The sequence below is a fragment of the Chiloscyllium plagiosum genome, unplaced genomic scaffold (assembly GCF_037043375.1).
Source record: "Chiloscyllium plagiosum isolate Xiang-an unplaced genomic scaffold, Cpla_swu_hap1 HiC_scaffold_7, whole genome shotgun sequence".
NCBI lineage: Eukaryota > Metazoa > Chordata > Chondrichthyes > Orectolobiformes > Hemiscylliidae > Chiloscyllium > Chiloscyllium plagiosum.
This window is the reverse complement of record NW_028270145.1, coordinates 96,192,412-96,216,851: the sequence shown is the minus strand read 5'-3', so window position 1 is coordinate 96,216,851 and position 24,440 is coordinate 96,192,412. Positions and strand designations below refer to the sequence as shown.

Here is a 24,440-nt window from a genome sequence, read left to right as displayed (position 1 = left end):
TGAATAACGCAAGTATTAGCATTGTTTTTCAAGAGATCCCATTATATTATTATCCTCACTGTGCTCCTCTGTGCACTATATTACTTCAATAATTGTCATAAACAGTGTAGCAAAAACATGGCAGCATTCTAAATTATATCTTTAAAATACTGAACAATACATTTCAGTTGGAACTGACTGCAATAGAATTGTTGCATAAAATATTAGGAAGCAAAAATTCAACTGGCAATTTAATGTGTTGACAAAATGATTAATCAGAATTCTATACCGACATTCCTGTGACCTGATTTTTATGGAGAACTCAGATTGAGAGAGTAGAAGTTGCTCTGAGTTTTAAGAATCTTAAGTTAATTTGGTGAGTCATTAGGGTTCCTCGAGGACATCAATTTTAAGTGTGAAAACAAGAAAACTGCCCATAACACTGCGCTAACTGGCATAAAGGAATAACAAGGGGAACAGCTTTGGAAGATGGAAATGTCACATTGTTGATATTTTACATTTTAGTACGGAGGTTGGATAAGGCATGTTCAACTAAGAGGCACAAGATCTATTATGTTCCCAAGCACCTCAAATTTACAATTACCCTACTATCACATGAGGACAGGATTTGACACCACCATCCATTTTCAGCATTATTCCAAAACCTTTGCAACCTTGAGATGTGTACACAGAAAAGGCCGAGATGTTACAGAGTCAGAGTCAGACAGCACGGAAACAATTGGTCTCAACTGTCTGTGCCGACCAGACATCCCAATCTGACCCATTCTCATTTGCCAGCATTTAACTCATATTCCGCTGAACTCTTCCAATCATATACACATCCAGATGCCTTTTAAATGTTGTAATTTTACCAGCTTCTACCACTTTCTCTGGCAGCTCAATCCATACATGCATTAACCTCTGCGTGAAAAAGTGACCCCTCAGCTCCTTTTCAAATCTTTCCCGTCTCACCTTACATATATATCCTTCAGTTTTGGACTCTCCCAATCTAGGGAAAAGACTGTGGGTATTCACCCTATCCATGCTCCTCAAGAATTGCTAAACTTCTATAAGGTCACACCTCAGTCTGTGATGCTCCAGGGGAAAAAGCCCCATCCTATTCAACCCTCCCTATGGCTCAAACCCTCCAATTCTGGCAATATCATTCTAATTTTTTTCTACACCCTCTCAAGTTTAACAACATCCTTCTGAGAGAAAGGCAACCAAAATTGTATCCAATATTCTAAAAGTGGCCTCACCAATGTCCTGTATAGCCTCAATATGACTTCCCAACTCCTATATCCAACATTATGACCAATGAAGGCAAGTGTGCCAAACATCATCTTCATCACCCTATCTATGTGAGAAGCCACTTTCAAGGAACTATGTACTGCTCCCAGAGGTCTTGGGGACCTTGAGAATGATCACAAGATGGTAACTAGAGAGAGATTAGGGCCTCTTAAAGATCAAGGAGGTCACCTTTGTGTTGAACCCAAGAAGATGGGAGAGTTTTGAAACTAATATTTTGTGTCAGTTTTAACTGCGAAGAAAGAAATTGACTCCAGAGAATGGAGAAAAATAAACTTTGATGTTTTAAAAACAGTTCACATTACAGAAGAGCAAGTTCAGTATGTCTTAGAGGATATAAAGGTGGATAAATCTCCGGGACCTGACCTCATGTATCCCAAAATGTTGAGCGAAGTAAGGGAGGAAATTATGAGACCCCTTGCAGAAAAATTTGCATCAGCTATAACTATGGGTGAGATGCCTGACGACCGAAGGATGGCTAATGTTGTTCATTTGTTTAAGAAAGTTATAAGGAGAAATCTGGGAACTATAGGTTTGACTTTGGTTGTGGATAAATTATTGGAGGTAATTATAAAAGATAGGATTTATGGAGATTTAGAGAGGCAAAAATTGATTAAGGATAGTCAGAATGCTTTTGTGTGAGGAAAATAGTGTCTCACAAACTTGAATGAGGTTTTTGAGGAACTTAACAAAAAGGTCAATGAGAGCAGAGCAGTAGACATTGTTTATCTGGCTTTTTGTAAAGCTTTTAACAAGGTTCTGCCCAGTAGACTAATTAGTAAAGTTAAGTCACATAGGATTCAGGGTGAACTTGCGATTTGGATACGTAAATGGCTTAATGACAGGAGACAGAGTGAAGATGGAGTGTTGCTTTTCAGACTGGAGGCCTTTTGACCAGAGGTGTTCCACAGGGATGGATTCTGGGTCCTCTTTTGTTTCTCATTTATATAAATGATTTGGTTGAGAACATAGAAGGTGTGGTTAGTAAGTTTGTGACCTCAAAATTTATAGCATAATGGACAGTGCAGGTTTTCCAAGATTACAAAAGGATTTTGATCAAATGGGTCAATGGGGTGAAAAATGGCAGATGGAGTTCAATCTAGATAAATGAGAGGTATTGAATTTGGTACAACAAACAAGGGTAGGGTTTACACAATTAATGGCAGGGCCTTGGGTAGTGTTGTACAACAGAGGGACCTGGGGGCTCAAGGACATAGTTCTTTAAAGTTTGCGCCACACATAGACAGAGTGGTTAAAATGGTGTTTGGCATGCTATCCTTCGTTGCTCAATCCTTTGAGTATCGGAGTTCAGACTGAGGTTGTATAGGATATTGGTGAGGCCACTTCTGGAATACTTTGTCCAGTTCTGGTTGTCCAATTATAGGAAGGATATTATCAAGCTCGAGAGGGTTCAGAAGAGATTTACCAGGATGTTACCAATATGGAAGGTTTGAGTTAGAAAGAAAGACTGGGTCTTTTTTTCACTGGAGCGTAGGAGGTTGAGGGTCATGCCCTGGTTTGCCTTACCAAAAGGCAACACCTCACATTTATCTAAATTAAACTCCCATTGAACCATCTGATTAAGGTCCTGTTGTACTCTGAGATAATCTTCTTCACTACCCACTATACCACCTATCATGATTAGGAGAAATTTCCCATAACGTCTTACTTCTGACAATTTACTCAAAATAAAGCTATTTCAAGTAATAGCTTTTCAAGAACAAAGATCACTAAAATGCAATTTTCACAACTCAGTTGCAAAATCAACTGCTCTGCTGACAACAGGAAGCTGGAATTATGGAGGAGAAGCAAACAAGAATCCACTTGTCACAGAAAAACGTACAGTACATCACAGAGTCCTGTTCAACATGGTTTTGTGAACCACCTAATTAGAAAAAAGGGTTTTCTTCACACTCTTTACAAACAACTCTCCATAAATCCAATTCATTATAATTTGTTCTTGGTTTCCCCTTCTCACTGGTTTACGCTAATTGTTTCCTACTTTTTTTTGTCCCAACTCTTAAGTTTGCTACAAACGTGAAAATCATTTTTTCTCACAATGTGGTCACTATGTATTCAAACTGTAATAAGCTGAAAAACACTGAAGTGATTTGACTTGATTTATTGTCACATGTACCTAGGTACAGTGAAAAGCTTTGTTGGGAGCAATACAGGCAGATCATAGTAAGCAAGAACATACAGATCATAGGGTGCTTGGACAGAGTGAGGCATAAATGACCAAGAATTTTAATAAAGCACAAGGAATAAAAAGAAAATCAATTGCAATCAGGAGAATTAATGCAAAATGAAGTCGACTTGAATCAAAAATAAACTGACAAGAGGAACTGCCACAGACAGTTACAAAAAGATTTGTTGCAAATTATCTGGACTTGCAAATTACTCTATTTTGGAAGTTGTTAATGGGGGAAAATACTTATTGGCAATGCTTCACTAGCATTCCAAATATACAAAAAGAAGGGAAAAAAGACCCATCCCAACAAATCAATGGAAAAATCTATTATCCATCCAGCTACAAAAACATGATCACCTGCAAAAGGCAGAAAAAGAAAACTCAATTCTTGGTATCGGAATGAGCGCTTTAGCAGAGTCAATGACTGATCCTGGCCTTGGGCTGCAATTCCTGTCGGAATGAGTAAGTCTGAAATTTTCAGTGGAAAGTTCATGTTTGACAAGTCAACCTTTCTTGTTTACTTTTGTTTCTGAATACATAAATTAGGAAAATTGATGACATTTCATTAAGGAAACAATTCATGTCAAACGAAGTCATGTCAATCATTGCTTTAGTTCATAGTCATTAGGACAGTACTAAACTTGCAAATTTCACATCAATGGATGGTTGAGTCAAAAGATTCAAAGTGTGAAAAAACAAATACTCGTGTTACAGTATTCGACGCTCCAGATACCAATTCAGAAGAGGCTGGTGGAATAGACAAATCAGCCTTGTGCCCAATGCCAGTTAGCCCTGAGTGAGACTTTCGCAGTTGAGTATGCAGATGAAGAAATTGAGAGAAAACAAAAATCAGCAGTAATGTCCTCTGACTAGGATCCCACCTATAGACATTTCACTGAAGTACCAGTGGTCTACACAGTTCAAATTATTCCAGCATATTTAGGAAAACTAACTGAGGCAAAAGAGAAAGGAAACAAAGGCTGGTTTAGAAATGGAAATATTACAACAGTACAATGGAATGTACTTGTGATGTTGGAGTCAAGATGCAGCTTCGTCAATATAAGCTCCAACATGTACAAACAGGCTGTAATCATCATTATAAATCTGTTGGCTTATAACTTTATCTTTAGAATTTAAGAACACCACAAAGATCTATTGTGTTTCCATCTACGTGCCTGAAGATCTCTCAGCTGCAGCTTCAAAGTTATTTTTCCAAAATAAATGATAAATATTGCTATGGTTTATCCATTTGGAGATCCTGTAAATATGTCTAACAATACAGAATTCAATTCAGAATCATTATCACTGTACGTAGTCATATTGTGCAGATGCAGCACAGAAGTTAGTTACATGTAACACTAATGCTATATTGAATGAGCAAAACAATAAATACATAAACAGTAGAAAGCAAAGAGCTACTCCATGTTACAGAATGACTTAACTAGAGAATAATAATTGTATTAGAGGTCCACTTTAGCTGTTTTCCAATTTGAAGCTTTTACTGACAAACATGTTGTAACTACATGCACTGAGCAAATTGCCAAATACCACACAGAACTGAAGCTTGAGCATAACGAGGCCAACTACAAATTGTTACACGTGAGCAGCACAAACTTACATTACTAGTCACACTGCCTATTTGTCTTTGCATATAATACACAGCCACAGTGTCAAAAATTAATTTTGCTGTAGATTATGTCACAAGTAATGGAAATTTGTTCTCAATCTCTCACAGATGGACATAGGCCCAAATACACAAGTTCAGCACATAGAATGGGATGCCCTTTCCCACAGCCTAAACTCACAACAAAAGCACACAGCCTGCACAACTCGTCTTACCATCCTTCTTTGTAGAAAACCCTTAAGATGAAGTAAACAAATGAAGGTGTCAGTTCTGTCACGTTGGAAAATAAGTCACTATTGCAAAATTGAACAGTACAGAAGAAACACAATACAACAAACAAAGCAAACAATGAAATAACTCAACATAAACTATTAAAAATCTGGTCTTAAAAACTTACCAACTTTATCTAAAATCTGATTTCTTGAACAAATACCACAGCTTTTTGCATAACAGACATTTTGTTTGCTGTTTTCATCTAATTCATCCTACGTACTTATTCAAAAAATAGGCTAAAAGAATAGCTCTTTCAAAGGAATATTTTCTGTGATTACTCAACTTAGAATATATGCAATTAAGTCTGTCTGATGAGACCTACAAATAGCAGAAACACCTAGACATCTAAATTTTCATGTGACACAGATTTTACTATTTTCCATTGTTGCATTGAGAATGTACAGACTTGTTAATTATGCCTTGACTTTTAAATGATGCTGTCAGTAAACCTAAAAGATCAGCGTTAGCTTTGATGCAGGGAAGAGTCCAGGAGCATCTTATCCTTTGCTAATTTACTTATGTACTCTCATCAAAAACTGTTACTCTGCAGGTTGAAGAGAACTTCAATCTAGTGCATTCAGAAGATGGGATCTTTTATCTCAGAAAAACTATTCTGCCATCACTTATTACTCAAAACAATATATTTCTTTGCAGAGTCCAAACATTATAATATGAACTCAAAGAACCCAGACTGTAGATATAAGGTACATGGATCAATACAGCTATGTGAAGTTTAGCTGAGGAAATATATATTTATTTATATACATACATACATGTGTACATATATAAATATATATATACACACACTGCATCACCATGCAACACTTCATGCGAGGTACCAATTATGGTCACAGATGGAAACCACTGGAAGAACAGTGTTGTCACAGATACCAGCCAGAATACACAAGATGGGACAGACAGCTGGTAACAGAAAACAAGCTGCTTACCCTCAGCTTTAGTGGATGTGCCATCTTTCAGCAAAAGAAGATAGGGAGGACAGGGAAATGTTAGTATGGTTAGCAAAGATGGGCTCATTATTTTAACCTACAGTAAACAAGAGAATCATGTGGACCTGTAAATGTAGAGACGTTTACAAATCCATGGAGCAGCCATTAAAAGCATAAAATATGGGCATAAAAATAAAAAGGAACCTAAATCAGATAATAAAGGTGAAATAAAATCTGCATCCTATATAGTAATATAATAATATTATTACACAGTTATGCTAAATTATATACTTAACTTCATTAAAAATAAAATGTTAAAAGAGATCCAAGTCTTTCGTAACAAAAATAACTTTCAAGTGAGTTTTTCTTTAAAAATTGGCCAGTTTTAGTATTAAATATTGTAGGCTGTCAAATTCTTGTTATTTCTCAGAAATTTTGAAAACTCTCTTCCAATAGATAGTGATCCAACACTGCATTACATTATTTGGAGAACACCCTTTTTAGACTTTATTACAAAGGGATTTAAGTAAAAACAAAAGTAAGAATCTTACTGCAATTGTACAAGACTTTTCTGAGAGTGCACCTGGAGCAACATGCATAGTTTGGATTTTCTTACCATTTATTTCAGAGGGAGCACAACTTAGGTTTCCGGACTGATTTTGGTTGAGAGTGTGTTCTATGAGGACCGATCAAGTAGTCAAAGAAAAATGAGAGAAGATCTCATTGAAACATATAAAATTCTTAAGAGGTTGTCAGTGTGGATTCTGAGGGGATATCCCTGGCTGGGAAATCTGGAACACAGGGTCATAGTCTAAGAAAAAAAAAGTTGGCCATTTATGATGACATAGAAACGTTTATTTACTAGGGGATTGAGAATGTTCAGAATTCTCTAACCTAGAAGATTATGAACAAGAATTGCATATATTTAAGAGAGAAATCAAAAAATTGCAATTGCTAAGGGAATCAAGGAATATGGAGATAATTGGAAATGACAAGAAGAGTAGCAGATCAGCCATAATTATATTGAATAGCAGAGCAGGCTTATAAGGCCAAATGGCCTATTTTGGCTCTTAGTTTCAATAAAGATCCAACTCTATCCAGATATAGCGTTTGAATTTTAATTAATTTTGTTACATTCTGTTACCCACAATTTTTTTAAAATATCAGAATACAATCTGGATGTAGTTTTATAATTGTCCTTCCATTTCATGGCTTCCACATTGTCATATCATCTTTGAGTTAAGGTTGCTCAAAATGATTGTGAGTAGCAAATTCCTAAAACTCCATCAGCCTTTTTTTGTACATTAGCACCTACATTGGTTCAGATAGCTCAAGCGTCTACAAGTCTCAAACACATACAGCATACAATGCTAGACATTTCTTCTGACACAACCCAATAGATACTTATATTTCAAAGTTGATAGATAGGTCAGCTTGTTCTGGTCAAGGACAATGCAAAAATAACAAGTAGCTGTGAGGTTTCACTTGTCTCTGGTCACCTAATTCAGCAACTGATCCTATACTAAAACTCCCCAAAGGGGTGTCAACATTTCTAACTTAGATCATGAACACAGTTTTCAAATTCGGTATAGAACATCCCTTTCGTTGCGCTTGAAATCCTAGGCAACCTACAACAATGGTCCTATTTGAGGACTGTGGTACATAAGCAGTTCAACAAAAAAGATGTCACTGTGCTTCTTACCTAGTGAAGCGTAGGACCCTGGAGGTAGAGCTGCTGCTGAGCTGAAGTGTCCAGGTGTATTACTTGGAGTGGCAGTCAAGCGCGACTTAGCATTAGCAGCTGCATTCACATCAATATCACTGCGAGAACGTTGCAGGGATCCAGTGTTAGACACAGGCTTCACATTGACTGTTGAAGCTTTTGCACCAGAAATGGAGGAAACAAGGCATGAAACATTTGATATTAATCTCAAACACACATTTCACGCAAGTAACAAAAACAGTAATTTTTTCCTCTAAAAATAGGCATAAAAATGAAATCTAAGCCATTGACCATTTCAATCTGCCTTGCACTGCAGGGCAAGAGTTATAGCTGGGGGCACGGAAATTATGATGTGGTGAGGCACGACTTAGGATGCGTGGCTTGGAAAAGTCCTTAGTTGGTAGGATTAGGGAAAACCTAAAGGCTTTCTATAGGCATGTCAGGAATAAAAGAGCGACTAGGGTAGGAATAGGTCCAGTCAAGGATAGTAGTGGGAAGTTGCGTGTGGAGGCTGAGGAGATTGGGGAGACACTGAATGAATACTTTTCGTCAGTATTCACTCAGGAACAGGACATTGTTGCCGATGTGAATACTGAGTCACAATTAATTAGAATGGACGGCTTTGAGGTATGTAGGGAAGAGGTGTTGGAAATTCTGTTAAAAATCACACAACACCAGGTTATAGTCCAACAGGTTTAATTGGAAGCACACTAGCTTTCGGAGCGACGCTCCTTCATCAGGTGATTGTCACCTGATGAAGGAGCGTCGCTCCGAAAGCTAATGTGCTTCCAATTAAACCTGTTGGACTATAACCTGGTGTTGTGTGATTTTTAACTTTGTACACCCCAATCCAACACTGGCATCTCCGAATTTGGAAATTCTGGAAAGGGTGAAAATAGATAAGTCCCCTGGGCCTGATGGCATTTATCCGAGGATTCTCTGGGAAGCAAGGGAGGAGATTGCAGAGCCATTGGCCTTGATTTTTATGTCCTCGTTGTCTACAGGAATAGCGCCAGAAGACTGGAGGATAGCAAATGTGGTTCCCTTGTTCAAGAAGGGGAGTAGGGATAACCCTAGTAACTATAAGCCGGTGAGTCTCACTTCTGTTGTGGGCAAAGTCTTAGAGAGAATTGTAAGGGATAGGATTTATGAACATCTGGATAGGAATAATGTGATCAAGGATAGTCAGCATGGATTTGTGAAGGGCAGGTCGTGCCTCACAAACCTTATTGAATTCTTTGAGAAGATGACTAAGGAGGTAGACGAGGGGAAAGCGGTAGATGTAGTATATATGGATTCTAGTAAGACGTTTGATAAGGTTCCCCATGGTAGACTACTGCAAAAAATACGGAGGTATGGCATTGAGGGTGAGTTCGAGGTTTGGATTAGGAATTGGCTGGCTGGAAGAAGACAGAGGGTAGTAGTTGATGGTAAAGGTTCATCTTAGAGTGCAGTTACTAGCGGTGTTCCGCAAGGATCTGTTTTGGGACCATTGCTGTTTGTCACTTTTATAAATGACCTGGATGAGGGGCGAGAAGGTTGGGTGAGCAAGTTTGCGGATGATACGAAAGTCGGTGGAATTGTTGACAGTGAGGAAGGATGTGTCAGGTTACAGCGGGATATAGATAAGCTGCAGAGCTGGGCAGAAAGGTGGCAAATGGAGTTCAATGTAGGTAAGTGTGAGGTGATTCACTTTGGTAAGACTAACAAAAAGATGGGGTACTGGGCTAATGGTCGGATACTTGGTAGTGTGGATGAGCAGAGGGATCTTGGTGTCCATGTACACAGATCTCTGAAAGTTGCCACCCAGGTAAATAGTGCGGTGAAGAAGGCATATGGCGTACTGGCTTTTATTGGTAGAGGAATTAGGTTCCGGAGTCCTGAGGTCATGTTGCAGTTGTATAAGACTCTGGTGCGGCCGCATCTGGAGTATTGTGTGCAGTTTTGGTCGCCATACTATAGGAAGGATGTGGAGGCACTGGAACGGGTGCAGAGGAGGTTCACCGGGATGTTGCCTGGTATGGTAGGAAGATCGTATGAGGAAAGGCTGAGGCACTTGGGGCCGTTTTCATTGGAGAAAAGAAGGTTTAGGGGTGACTTGATAGAGGTGTACAAGATGATTAGGGGTTTAGATAGGGTTGACCATGAGAACCTTTTTCCATGTATGGAGTCAGCTATTACAAGGGGGCATAGCTTTAAATTAAGGGGTGGTAGGTATAGGACTGATGTTAGGGGTAGATTCTTTACTCAGCGAGTCGTGAGTTCATGGAATGCCCTGCCAGTAGCAGTGGTGGACTCTCCCTCTTTATGGGCATTTAAACGGGCATTGGATAGGCATATGGAGGACAGTGGGCTAGTGTAGGTTAGGTGGGCTTGGATCGGCACAACATCAAGGGTCTTTACTGCGCTGTATTTTTCTATGTTCTATGTTCTATGCATGCCTCTGGATGATTTATGGACAGAAGGCTGAACCTGAAATTTGCCCATGCTACAGAACAATCCTCTATTTGCAACAATTGCAAGTTAATAAAATTAACATACTACTCAAAGATTTGATCCCACAAGATAGGTTTTATTCAACTGCATCTTCAATCCATTTGACCTCAGCCTTCGAGAATAACAACCACAGCATAATTATATGATCAAGGGACATCTTAAAATGAATTGCATTTCATTTCTGGCAACAATTTCAGCTGTTAATCAATCTGTGTAAAGAACCCCTGCCAGGCACTTGTCTAAACCATAAATGTGTCCCACTGCTCACTTGTTGCTTGTGTTTTTTTTTCTCTACAATTATCTTAAATGCCTCACATCTCTCATGGTTTTAAAAAAAAAGTTACATAACCTATTATTTATCCCTTGCACAATAAGGATGAGCTACTTTGATTTCTCAACCATTTCAGACAGCAGTGAAAAGTCAGCTACATTGCCTCGTATGGGGCAGTGATTTACCTAGCCCAGGTAAAGGTGATAGATTCCCTAAAAGCCATTAATGAACTAGATAAGCTTTCACAATAATTCATAAATAGTTTCATGTTCACTTTTACTGGAACAAGCTTTCAAATCCAGATTCATCGATATAATTTAAAATGGTGGGAATTGAATCAGTATGCTCAATACACGGACCTAGACATCTAGATTATGAAACCAGTGACATTATCCCTACACCACCATCTCCTGTTAATGCATGTTACTGTCTCAGTTTAAGCAAAAAACTCATACGTTCAACACTGACCTCAGGTTAATTAATCAAACAACATGCTTCAATATTATGCTTACTTATATCTCCAACTTGCACGTGGCACTTGTGGATAGCATTTATTGCCCAATACCGAATGTTTTGGATTCAAGTCCCATTATAGAGACTGGAGCACAAACTTTAGGTTACAATGCCAGTTCAGCACTTAAAGGGGTGCTGCCATTTGTGTAACATGCTAATCCAAGGCCTCATGGGCTCTCTAAAATACTTCCTGAAGAAGGGCTTATGCCCGAAACGTCGATTCTCCTGTTCCCTGGATGCTGCCTGACCTGCTGCGCTTTTCCAGCAACACATTTTCAGCTCTGATCCCCAGCATCTGCAGACCTCACTTTCTTCTCTAAAATACTGCCTCATTGCAGTATTTCAAAGAGGAGCATGGAAGTTATTCATGACATCCCGGCTAATATAAAAAGAGGAAGTGCTGGAGAAACTCAGCAGGAGTGGCAGCATATGTGGAGAGAGAAACAGAATTAATATTGAACCCAATAAGATTCCTCTTTGGAACTTGAAGAGCCATACTTGACTCAATCTTCAACTCCTTCTCTATTCACAAATTTTGCCACACCTGCTGAGTGTTTCCAGCTCTTCCTGTTTTTAATTGATATCTCCAGCATTCACATTATTCTGTTTTTATTTCAGTGTCCTGGTCGATATTCATTCCTCAATCAATACCACAAAAGCAGATTGTCTAGTCTATATCACTTTACCTATTTGCAGGAAATCACCTGCACAATATGGCTGCTACATTTCCTACATTACAACAGTGACTCTGCTTCAAAAGTATTTAACTAGAATACAGCGATTTCGACTTTCACGTGATTTTGAAAGGCACAAAAGGATTCTGGGTAATCCAAGATAAAGGACTGGAAAAAACTGTTGGTGTAAGAGCTGCTCTTATTTTGAGGTATTTTAGGAGTTGGAGGTGATTTCCTCGAAATCTAGGAGCAGCAATTGTTGCATTGCATTGTTTTGGAACTTAAGTGGGACAAAAGATCAAAACAACAGCACTTTAAAAAGACAGACAGACAGATAAAGGCAGTGACCACATGGTCAGAGAGAGAAACCTTTACTGCTATTTGACACAGCAGTGAATCTGCACAGTTAGTGCCTTTACTGTTTGAGTCCAAGTATCTCTGGACATCGGAGTGTGTCTAGGAAAAATTAACAAAAAGCGAAATTCACAGCTGATCTTGGAGGAGCTTGTGTGGGAGAGCTCACAGCACAGGAAGAGATAAGTGCATAGTGTTTAAGTGTAGCTTTGCTGTAATTTTCCAATAGTGAATAGAGTGGGTGTTTTTCTTAATTATATGTTTATTGAGATCTGTTTCTTGATTAAATTTAAAAAAATATACGACATAAGTATTAAGTTAGCCTGGAGAACTGTTTTCTTAAGACAATAAGGCAGTGCTATTTTCTGGGTCTGGTGAAGGAGCAAACCTTTTAGTACAGTGATGTGCTCTTTCCGTGGGATGTGGGAGTTTAGGGAGAGTTTGTATGTTAATGATGATTATGTCTTTGGCTGCGAAACTTATCAGTTTGGAGCGGTAGTTAAAGGCAATAAGGAATTTACAGGAGCTGGGGGTGTGATGGATGGCACTTATATGAAGGGAGAAAAGCTATAGATACAGTCAGGTAGATGGGTTAACTACAGGAAAGGTAGGACTGGTAGGCAGGGAGGGCAGGAGTCTCCTATGGCTATCCTCATCTCAAACAAGTATGCTGTTTTGGAAAATATAGGTTGTGATGGACTCTCAGGGGAATGTAGCATGAACAGCCAAGCTTCTGGTACTGAGAATGGCGCTGATGTAATGAAGGGGAGGTCAAGTTCTAAGTGATGGATTGTAATGGGGGACTCTTTTGCAGCTGGCAGCGAAAAATCAGATTGGTGGGTTGCCTCCCTGGGTGCCAGGATCAAGCATGTCTCACAGAGGGTGCAGAAGAACCAGCAGGAGGTCTTTATACACATTGGAATTAACAACACAGGAAGGGAAAAGGATGAAATTCTGAAGAGAGAGAGAGTATATAAAGTTAGGTGGGAATTTAAAAAGGAGGTCCTCGAGAGTAGTAAAATCTGGATTATGCCTGGTGCTAAGAGGGAGTGAAGGTTGGAATAGGAGGATAGAGCAGATTAATGCGTGGCTGAGGAGCTACTGCATGGGAGAAGGATTCACATTTTTGGATCATTGGAATCTCTTCTGGGGTAGAAGTGACCCATACAAGGAGGACGGATTGCACCTGAATTGGAAGGGGACTAATATACTGGCATGGAGATTTGTTAAAGCTGCTTAGGAGGATTTAAACTAATAAGTTGGGGCGGGTGGTACCCAGGGAAATAGTGAGGAAAGAGATCAATCTGAGACTGGTACAGTTGGGAAAAGGAGCAAGTCAGGCAGTTAAGAACAAAGCAGAGAACAAGGTAGGACTGATAAGGTAAACTTCATGTCCTTGAATGCAATAACAGGGAAGGCAGATGAACTCAGCGCTTGGTTAGGAACATGGGACTCGGATATTTAGCAACTACAGAGACATGGCTCAGGGATGGATAGATTTGGTATGTTTTCCTTTATTGGTCAGAGTATTGAGTACAGGAGTTGGGAGGTCATGTTGCAGCTGTACAGGACATTGGATAGGCCACTGTTGGAATATTGCATGCAATCCTGGTCTCCTTCCTATCGGAAAGATGTTGTGAAACTTGAAAGGGTTCAGAAAAGATTTACAAGGATGTTGCCTGCGTTGGAGGATTTGAGCTATAGGAAGAGGCTGAACAGGAACCTTATAGAGGTTTACAAAATTATGAGGGGCATGGACAGGGTAAATCGGCAAAGTCTTTTCCCTGGGGTCAGGGAGTCCAGAACTAGAGGGCGTAGGTTTAGGGTGAGAGGGGAAAGATATAAAAAAGACCGAAGGGGCAACGTTTTCACGCAGAGGGTGGTACGTGTATGGAATGAGCTGCCAGAGGAAGTGGTGGAGGCTGGTACAATTGCAACATTTAAGAGGCATTTGGATGGGTATATGAATAGGAAGAGTTTGGAGGGATATGGGCCGGGTTCTGGCAGGTGGGACTAGATTGGGTTGGGTATCTGGTCGGCATGGGCGGGTTGGACCAAAGGGTCTGCTTCAATGTACATCTCTATGACTCTATAACTGGCAGCTTAACGTTGCAGGATACAAATGCAATACAAAGGACAGAAGTCACGGGGGGACTTATTGGGAACACATCCAGGGAATGTATTTGGGTGGAACTGACAAACAAGATGGAGATAATCACCTTATTGAGATTGTATTACAGACACCCCCATTTAACCCCCCCCCCCACCCCCATTCAAATCGTCAAGAGGAAAATGAGAAACAAATTTTTAAGGCAATCTCAGTTATTTGCAAGAATAATAGGGTAATTACGGTAGGGGGTTTTAAATTTCCAAACATAGACTTGGACTGCCATTGTATTAAGGGTTTAGATGGAGTGGAATTTGTTAAGTGTGTACAAGAAAACTTTCTGATTCAACATGGGATGTACCTACTAGAGAAGGTGCAAAGTGACCTACTCTTGAGAAATAAGGCAGGGCAAGGGACTGAGGTGTCAATGGGGGAGCACTTTGGGGCCAGTGACCCCAATTCTATTAGTTTTAAAATAGTGATGGAAAAGGACAGACCAGGTCTAAAAGTTGAAGTTCTAAAATTGGAGAAAGGCCAATTTTTATGGTATTAGACAGGAATATGGGGGCAGGTATTCACAGGTAAAAGGATGACTAGAAAATGGGAAGCCTTCAAAAGAGAGACAATGAGAGTCCAGAGAGAGTATATTTCTGTTCGGGTGAAAGGCAAGGCTGGTAAGTATAGGAAATGCTTGATGACTAGAGAAATTGAGATTGTGGTTAAGAAAAAGGAAGCATATGTCAGGTACAGACAGCAGAGATCCAGTGAATTCTTCGAAGAATATGAAGGCCAGAGATGTATACTTAAGAAGGAAATCAGGAGGGCAAAAAGAGGACATCAGATAGCTTTCGCAAATAGGATTACGGAGAATGCAAAGGGATCTTATATATATATTAAGGACAAAAGGTAACTAGGGAGAGAACAGGGCCCCTCAAAGATCAGCAAGGCAGGCTATGTCTGGAACCACAGGAGATGGAGGAGATACTAAATAAGTATTTTGCATCAGTGTTTATGTGGAGAAGTACATGAAAGATACCGAATGTGGGGAAATAGATGGTGACATCTTGAAAAGCGTCCAAAAGCATGCTGGATGTCTTAAAATGCATAAAAGTAGATAAATCCCTAGGACCTGATCAGGTGTACCTTAGAACTTTGGGGGAAGTTAGGGAAGTGATTGCTGCACCCCCTGCTGATATATTTGTATCATCAATAGTCACTGGGGAGATACCAGAAGACTGAAAGCTGGCTAACATGGTGCCACTATTTAAGAAAAGTGGTAAGGAAAAGCCAGGGAACTACAGATAAGTGGTGGGCAAATTGTTGGAGGAAATCCTGAGTGACAGGATTTATATGCATTCGGAAAGGCAAGGATTGATTAGGGATAGTCAACATGGCTTTGTGCGCGAGAAATCATGTCTCACGAACTTGATTGAGTTTTTTGAAGTAGTAACAAAGAGGATTGATGAGGGCAGAACAGTGGATATGAGCTATATGGACTTCAGTAAGGCATTTGACAAAGTTCCTCATGGAAGACCCATTAGCAAGGTTAGATCTCATGGAATACAGGGAGAACTGCCTTGAAGGTAGCAGACAGGGAGTGGTGGTGGTGGAGGGTAGCTTTTCAGACCGGAGGTCTGTGACCAGTGGTGTGCCGCAAGGATCAGTGCTGGGTCCACTGATTTTCATATTTATATAAATGAACATAGGACGGAAAGTAAGTTTGCAGATGACACCAAGATTGGAGGTGTAGTGGACAGCGAAAAAGGTTACCTCAGAGTACAACAGGATCTTTATCAATGGGCTAAGGAGTGGCAGATGGAGTTTAATTTAGATAAATGTGAGGAGCTACATTTTGGAAAGGCAAATCAGAGCAGGACGTATACACTTAATGGTAAAGTCCTGGGGACTGTTGCTGAACAAAGAGACCTTGTAGTGCAAGTTCACAACTCCTTAAAACTGGAGTCACAGGTAGATAGGATAGCGAAGGCAGCATTTGGTGTGCTTTCCGTTATTGGTCACGGTATTTGAGTACAGGAGTTGGGAGGTCATGTTGCTGCTGTACAGGACATTGGTTGGGCCACTTTTGGAACATTTTGTGCAATGCTGGTCTCCAACCTATCGGAAGAATGTTGTGAAATTTGAAAGGGTTCAGAAAAGATTTACAGGAATGTTGTCAGGGATGGAGGATTTGAGCTATTGGGAGGCACTGAATCAGCTGGGGCTGTATTCCCTGAAGCATTGGGGGCTGAGGGGTGACTTTATTGAGGTTTATAAAATCATGAGAGACATGGATAGGGTAAACAGACAAGGTCTTTTCCCTGGGGTGAGGAAGTCCAGAACTAGACGGCATAGGTTTAGGTTGAGAGGGGAAAAATTTAAAAGGGACTTAAGGGGCAACTTTTTCATGCAGAGAGTGGTGCATGTATGGAATGAACTGCCAGAGGGAGTGGTGGAGGCTGGTACAATTACAACATTTAAAGGCATCTTGATGGGTATATGAATAGGAAGGGTTTAGAGGGATATGGGAAGTGCTGCCAAATGGGACTAGATTACATTAAGATATCTGGTCAGCATGGACGAGTTGGACAAAAGTTTCCATTCTGTGCAGTGTTTCTTCAAGTTGTTCAGATATAATGAGTAGTAAATCATATGGCAACTCCACGGCTCTATGAATTTTGTTTCAGCAAGTATTAACATTTTAGTGAGGCAGATCATTTTTCGCTTGTCGACACTGAACTTGATACCAGTTTGAATAATTTCATAAACTGCCTACTTTACAAGATCTTGTTTGTCTTCCAAGGTCGTAAGACCATAAGAAATAAAATCAGGAAAAGGCCATTCAGCCCTCGAGTTTGTTCTGCAATTCAATAGGTTCGTGGCTAATCCGACATTCCTCATATCCACTTTCCTGGCAAACCCTCAACCTTAAATGCACACGAGGACTTGGACCCCATAGCTCTCTATGGCAAGTAGTTCCAAAGACGCTCAACCCTCAAGAAATTCTTCCCCATCTCAGTTTTAAATCAGTACTAATTCTGAGATTCTGACCTTTGATCCTAGACTCGCCCCAGATGGAAAGCATCTTCTCAACATTTATCCTATCAAGCCCCTTAAAAATCCTACATGCTTCAATGAGATCATCATTCATTCTTCTGAAGTCTAGGGAGTAGAGTCTCCAACATTTTTAGTCAATGCTCATAACACAATCTTTCCGTCCCAGGAATCATCCTAGTGAATCTTCCCTGAACTGCCTCCAATGAAAAGGGTGAATAAGCTGGGGCTTTTCTTTGGAGCATCAGAGACTGATGGATGACGTTATAGAGGTTTATAAAACCACGAGGGTCATGGATAGGATAAACAGCCAAGTACTTTTTCCAAGGGTGGCTGAGTCCAAAAATAGAGGGCATAGGTTTAAAATGACAGGGCCAAGATTAAAAAAGGACCTATGGGGTAGCTTTTTCACACAGAGGGTGACGCACCTATGGAACGAGCTGCCAGAGGAAGTGGTGGAGGCAAGTACAATTATAACATTTAAAAGGCATTTGGATGGGTATATAAATAGGAATGGTTCAGAGGGATATGAGCCAAATACTGGCAAATGGGACTCGGTCAGATTGGGATGTCTGTTCGGCTCAGACAAGTTAGACAAAGGTTTATTTCTATGCTGTCTGACTCTAAGTGCTCCCGAGTCTCTGTGTTCCAGCCTTATGTATTTTTGCTTCATTTAAATAATATTCTGTTCTTCCAAAATGAACAACTTCACACTTTCACACTTTATTTGCCAAATTTTTACCCACTCAGTTAACCTATCAATATCTCTACATATCTCACTCACAACCTGCCTTCCCACTTATTTAATGTCATCTGCAAAGTTGTCTCCAGAAAAAACTCATTTCCTTCCTCGAATTCATTAATATATCATAAACAGCTACAGTCCCAGCATTGATCTCTGTGGAACCCCATTGGTCACAGCTTACCAATCTGAGAAAGAACCCCCATTCTCCCCACTCACTTTTCCATCCATTAACCAGTTCTCTATCCACGCCAATATACTAACTCTGAGACAGTGAGCTCTTATCTTGCAACTTAACCTTGTGTGGGTAAAAAAAAAACTCAATTTTATCAGAAACCTTGCCCTTGCACCATGAAACACAAACATACATGTCCATTCTAAGAGCTTTTGCAGTCATGAGAAAATGGCCCATTATCTTATGTTTAAGGCAATTTACATAGATATAAAAGGTCAAATTAAATTAACTATTACTACATCACAAGAAAATTGAATTAACAATTTTAATTAAGGGGAGGTGGTTGATCCAAAAGAGAATCTAAGATAAGCATTGTGGAAGTTTTGTTTTGCATGCCTGTATAGAGGATTCTCAGATAAAACAGAAGGCTGGCCTGTGTATTAGATCAAGCAAAAACAACCATGCTAGAGTTTGGGGCAGTTAATTAGTAATTTTTCTGTCAACATCAAAATTGAGGTTTTTTTTTGTGGTAGGTAAGAAGCAGGAGAGACAGTTAGTCAGGCACAAAAATAAGTTGCTGAAAAAGCTCAGCAGGTCTGACAGCATCTGTGCACAGAAATCAAACTTAACATTTCGGGTCCGGTGACCCTTCCTCAGACCCAAAACCTTAAGTCTGATTTCTCATCACAGATACTGCCAGACCTGCTGAACTTTGCCAGCAACCTGCTTTTGTTTCCAATTTACAGCATCCATGGTTCTTTCATTTTTTTTCAGGTAGTCAGGGACTTTATCAGACATCATGAAAATTTAGAAGTGTTCTGTCTCAAAGAAGGAAGAGGCTTTGCTGTTCTTGACTGGGAATCCAAGTCACTTGATCTTTTTGATAATTGTAACTGTTATGCCTTTTCCTTGCTTTAACAGCCTTTAACTATCATATGTACATGATCTTTGATAACAAAGTTTTACATTAGTGTTTAACTGAGTGGCTTAGTCTTATCCGGCAACATATGCTTGTCGAGCTTGAAACAAATATGCCACTCAGACTGAAGGGATTAACACAAAACTTTTAATGGACACGTTCAACCAAATTTAATTGATTTAAACTAAAAGCAACACATACAAGTTGGGACGATATCTCAATCAATGTTAAAATTGCTGGCAGGACCTGAAAATATCCAGATAGTCACTGGAAGGAAATCCTCGTTTTCACAAATTATTGTCAAACTAAAAATCTGTCAAGAGTGAGTTATGGTTTGGGGGCAGAAAGGGAACCTGAAGACAATGTTTTTTTCTTTTTTTGGTGGGGGAGGGAGGGGAAGGACAGTGTGAAAATTAGCTTCCTCAAAAGCAAGTTGTGGGTTGGAATGATCACTTCCATTATTTCAGATACCACACCATTCCACTTTATGCTGATTGATGTAAATTAAAAACAAGGTCCCCACTTACCTCGTGATACAGTGCTTCCAGTAGGACTGCGTTTTGTAGACAGGGGGCGACTAGAAAGATAGATTGTAACAGGAATTAGACCCAATAGGTTTTTGCATACATAATACATTGCCAATTCTCACAAGGCAGAGAATTCAAATTCCACTGTAAATGAGGAACACAATGTGAGGTGACAAGATACTATCCCACTTGTACATAATCACGTAAATAATATGGTAATTTTACTTGGACCAATGTTATGAGAACATTGTCTTCATGGAATTGTAGGCACAGCTATTATATTGTACTGTTAAGCTTAGAATTCAAGTACATCATAGTTCTTACTTTAGGCTTTCTTGTGAGCTGGATGACGAGCGATCAGACTGTGGCAAGGAAACAATGCTGTCTGAGTTTTTCAAATGAGACTGCAGAGGTTTCTGGTAGGCAGGCTCCAACGAATTAAACAATATTTCAGCCTCTCTACTGAAGTGACTGTGAAAATCCCAATACACTCTAAAAATATGAAAGACAGATGAATACTAGATCAGCATATACTGCAATAAAAACAGAAAATGCTGGAACATCTCAGCAGGTCAGACAACATCTGTGGAGACTGAAACAGACCTAACATTTCAGGTTGCCGATCTTTCATTAGAACTCCGTATTTAGAGATAGATCATAAGGAATAGAAATGGATATAGGCCAGTCAGTCTACTGAGCCTGTTCTGCAAGAGTACTAGAGATGCAATGGTAATACAGATGTAATATATTTGAGTGAGAGTGGGTGGGACAAGGACAAAGGAAGGTGTGTGATTGGGTGAAAAATATGAGATTGAATAACAAAAGAGTTAGTCTTACAGGGTCACAGAGTAAGGCCAAAGGCGAAGAAGCAAGAAGAGAAACAAAGTCCGTCCCTAGAGCAGATAGGTTACTGTCAGAGAGCAAAGAAGGAGAAAAACTGAAATAGGCAAAGGAAAGGGAGGACCTGGTTCATGTATGAAATTGTCAAACTTAACATAGTATTGTAAAATGTCAGCATATAGTCTACATAACTTAGTGACAATTACATATCAAATAAAACATCAAATTAGGAAAAGAACAGATAGCACTAAATTTGATGGCCAAAAAGCTGCAGACAACAGTTTTTAGGTTAGTTCTATAAACAAAGTCCCACTGTGGAAAATTCTAGCTCTTTCACAATTAGAAAAACAAATATAGAGGATGGTTTAATGTGCTTGCTCTTGGTATAACGAGGTACACAACACATCTCTTATTTGCCAAATTATAAGGATCCAAGCTGCCTGTGACATAAGGGGCGAAAAGGAGAGAATCTTTCGCACAGCTTGCAGGTGTCTTCTGTCTCACTGCTACAACCATCGCATTGCCAGAGACAGGGAGCTAACCAGTTCCCTGCTCTCTTGACCAGGTAGTGCTACTTGTCAATGAGGGGAGAAAAGACTTTTTTTTTAAATGTTGGAAAAAAATCATTAACAGTAATACATAAATCAATTCAGCACAAGTTTGAGAATTAAAACTGTTAACTCAATCAAAAATACTGAATGCCATTTATTGCTTTTCAGATCTCTATAACAAAGGTCTTGGATCTGAAGGTGTAGAATCCATAAGGGTGGAGGGTAGGAAATAACAGGGGAAGACAACACTGGTAGGAGTAGTCTATAGGCTTTTTAATAATAGTTACGTAGGAGGACAGCGTATAAATCGTGAAAAAGACACAACATTAATCTTGGGTGACTTTAATTTTCAAGTAGATTGGGAAAGTCAGATTGGCAATATTAGCCAAGAAGAAGAATTCAGATTGTATTCAGGACAGTTGCAGTGAACAATATCTGTAGGTCTGGTGATGTGTAATGTGGCAGGTTTAATAAATATCTGAGAGTAAACTATCTCCAAGAAAACAGTGACCATAACTTGGTAGAATTTAACATTTAGTTCGAGAGGGAAAAACTTTGGTCAGAAACAACTATACCTAACTAAAATAAGGGAAATTACAGAAGAATGAGATCAGAACGAGCTGGAGTGGACTTGGAAATAAGTTTAGCAGCAAAGATGGTTGAGGAATGAAGACAGATGTTTAAGAAAACAGTTTATGGCTCATAACAAACATTATTGAGAAAGAAGGATTCGAGGAAGGAGATAGGCCAATGATGGATATACATGGATATTTAAGGTAGCATAAGAATAGGCAAAACATACAATGTGGCAAAGATTCATGTTAAGTCAGAGGCAAAAACAGAAATCACTGGAGAAAGCCAGCAGGCCTGGCAGCATCTGTGGGGAGAAAGAGTTAAAATTTCGGATCCAGTGACTCATCATTAATGTGATGACGGATATCCAGACTCAAAATGTTAACTCTGCTTTCTCCCCGCAGATGCTGTCAGACCTGCTGGGTCTCTCAACAATTTCTCCTTTGGTTTCACATCCCAAGGATCAGCAGTTCTTTGTTTTGTTATGGTAAGTCAGAGAAGTGGGCAACTTGTAAAAATCAACAAAATGGTTCAAGCAAATTATAAAAAGGGAAAAAAAATAAATTTTGAGGGTAAACTTGCAAATAATAATACAACAAACAGCAAGAGGTTATTTAAGTATATAAAACCAAAGAGAAAGGCCAAAGGGAACATAGGTCCTTTAGTGAATGAGATTAGGGAAACAATAATGGGAAACCAGGAACTAGCAGAGGATTTGAATAAATATTTTGCATCAGTCTTCATGGTAGAAAACACTAATAGGATTCCAAAAATACTGAATAATCAAGGGCAAAAAAGGGCAGAGGAAATAAACACAGTAACTATTAAATGGAGATAACGCATCAAGGAAATTGATGGGGCTAAAACCCAGTTAGGACCCTGAACATGATAGGACGCATCCTAGGATACTAAAGTAAGTAGCAACAAAGACAACAGATGCATTGGTAGTAATCATCCAATAATCCTTCGATTCCGACAAGGTGCCAGAGAATTGGAAAACTGTCAACATTACACTGTTATTTAAAAAGGAACGAGAAATGACAACAGGTAATTAGCTTACCATGTTATTTGGAAAATGTTACAGTCTATTATAAAAGATGAAATAGCAGACCACTTAGAAACACATAACTTAATCAAGCAGAGTCAGCATGGCTTCACAAAGGGGAACATCACGCGTGATAACTTTATTAGAATTCTTTGAGGAAGTAACAAGCAGGATAAAGGACAAGCTAAGGATGTAATATATTTGGATTTAAAGATTATGCACTGCATATTATGCTACTTAGTAAGTTAAGAGCCCCTAGCGTGAAAAGCAATAGATAGAGGATTTAACAGCGTTGCTGAACAAAGAGACCTTGGAGTGTAGGTTCATAGCTCCTGGAAAGTGCAGTCGCAGGTAGGTAGGATAGTGAAGGTGGCGTTTCGTATGTTTTCCATTATCGGTCAGAATATTGAGTACAGGGGTTGGGAGGTCATGTTGCAGCTGTACAGGACATTGGTTAGATCACTGTTCGAATATTGCATGCAATTCTGGTCTCCTTCCTATCGGAAAGATGTTGTGAAACTTGAAAGGGTTCTGAAAAGATTTACAAGGATGTTGCCAGGGTTGGAGGATTTGAGCTATCGGGAGAGGCTGAACAGGCTGGGGCTATTTTCCCTGCAGCGTCGGAGGCTGAGGGTTGACCTTATTGAGGTTTACAAAATTATGAGGGGCATGGATAGGATAAATAGACAAAGTCTCTTCCCTGGGATAGGGAGTCCAGAATTAGAGGGCATAGGTTTAGGGTGAGAAGGGAAAGATATAAAACAGACCGAAGGGGCAACCTTTTCACGCAGAGGGTGGTACGTGTATGGAATGAGCTGCCAGAGGAAGTGGTGGGGGCTGGTACAATTGCAACATTTAAGAGGCATTTGGATGGATATATGAATAGGAAGAGTTTGGAGGGATATGGGCCGGGTGCTGGCAAGTGGGACTAGATTGGGTTGGGATATCTGGTCAGCATGGACGAGCTGGACCGAAGGGTCTGTTTCCATGCTGTATATCTCTATGACTCTAACTAAAAGATAACAGATAGTTAGGAGGAGGTGGGCTTTTTCAGGATCGTAACCTGAAATAAGTGGAGAGCCACAGGGATCATAGGTGGAACCATATTAATTTACAACATATATTAATGGCGTGCATAAGGGAAGTGAATGCAATTTAGCCAGGATTATGAATGACACAAAACTAGATTAGAAGGCCACAGAAGAATTCTGCAGAGGGATATGTACAGGTTTCATGAGTGGCAGATCGAATTTAAGGTGGGAAAAAAAGTGAGAATATGCACTTTGGCAGGAAGAATAAAAAAGAGATGAATGTTATTTGAATGAAGAAAAAATGCAAAAAGCTACAATTCAAAATTATTTGGTAAACTTTGTGCATGAATCATAAAAAGCTGGCAAACAAGTGCAGAAGGCAATAATGAATGCAAATGGAATGTTGGCCTTGCTTTCAAAAGGAATGGAACAGAGCAAAAATAGGGAAGTCTTGCTAAAGCCATACAATGCACTCGACAGATACACCTGGAATACTATGAAGAGTATAATACACTTATCTAAGGAA

At 39.6% G+C, this 24,440-nt stretch overlaps 1 protein-coding gene across 1 annotated transcript in view; it reads right to left on the bottom strand.

The window, feature by feature from the left end:
* clasp1a (cytoplasmic linker associated protein 1a) overlaps positions 1-24,440 on the bottom strand; it is a 240,737-nt gene that overhangs the window by 116,332 nt on the left and 99,965 nt on the right. Inside the window, exons 14-18 of the mRNA XM_087989318.1 lie at positions 20,199-20,366; positions 19,875-19,924; positions 8,025-8,201; positions 6,323-6,346; positions 5,318-5,338 (exon numbers count right to left, since the gene is read on the bottom strand). Coding sequence (XP_087845444.1) covers positions 5,318-5,338; positions 6,323-6,346; positions 8,025-8,201; positions 19,875-19,924; positions 20,199-20,366 — 440 coding nt within the window. The remainder of the gene's footprint in view (positions 1-5,317; positions 5,339-6,322; positions 6,347-8,024; positions 8,202-19,874; positions 19,925-20,198; positions 20,367-24,440) is intronic.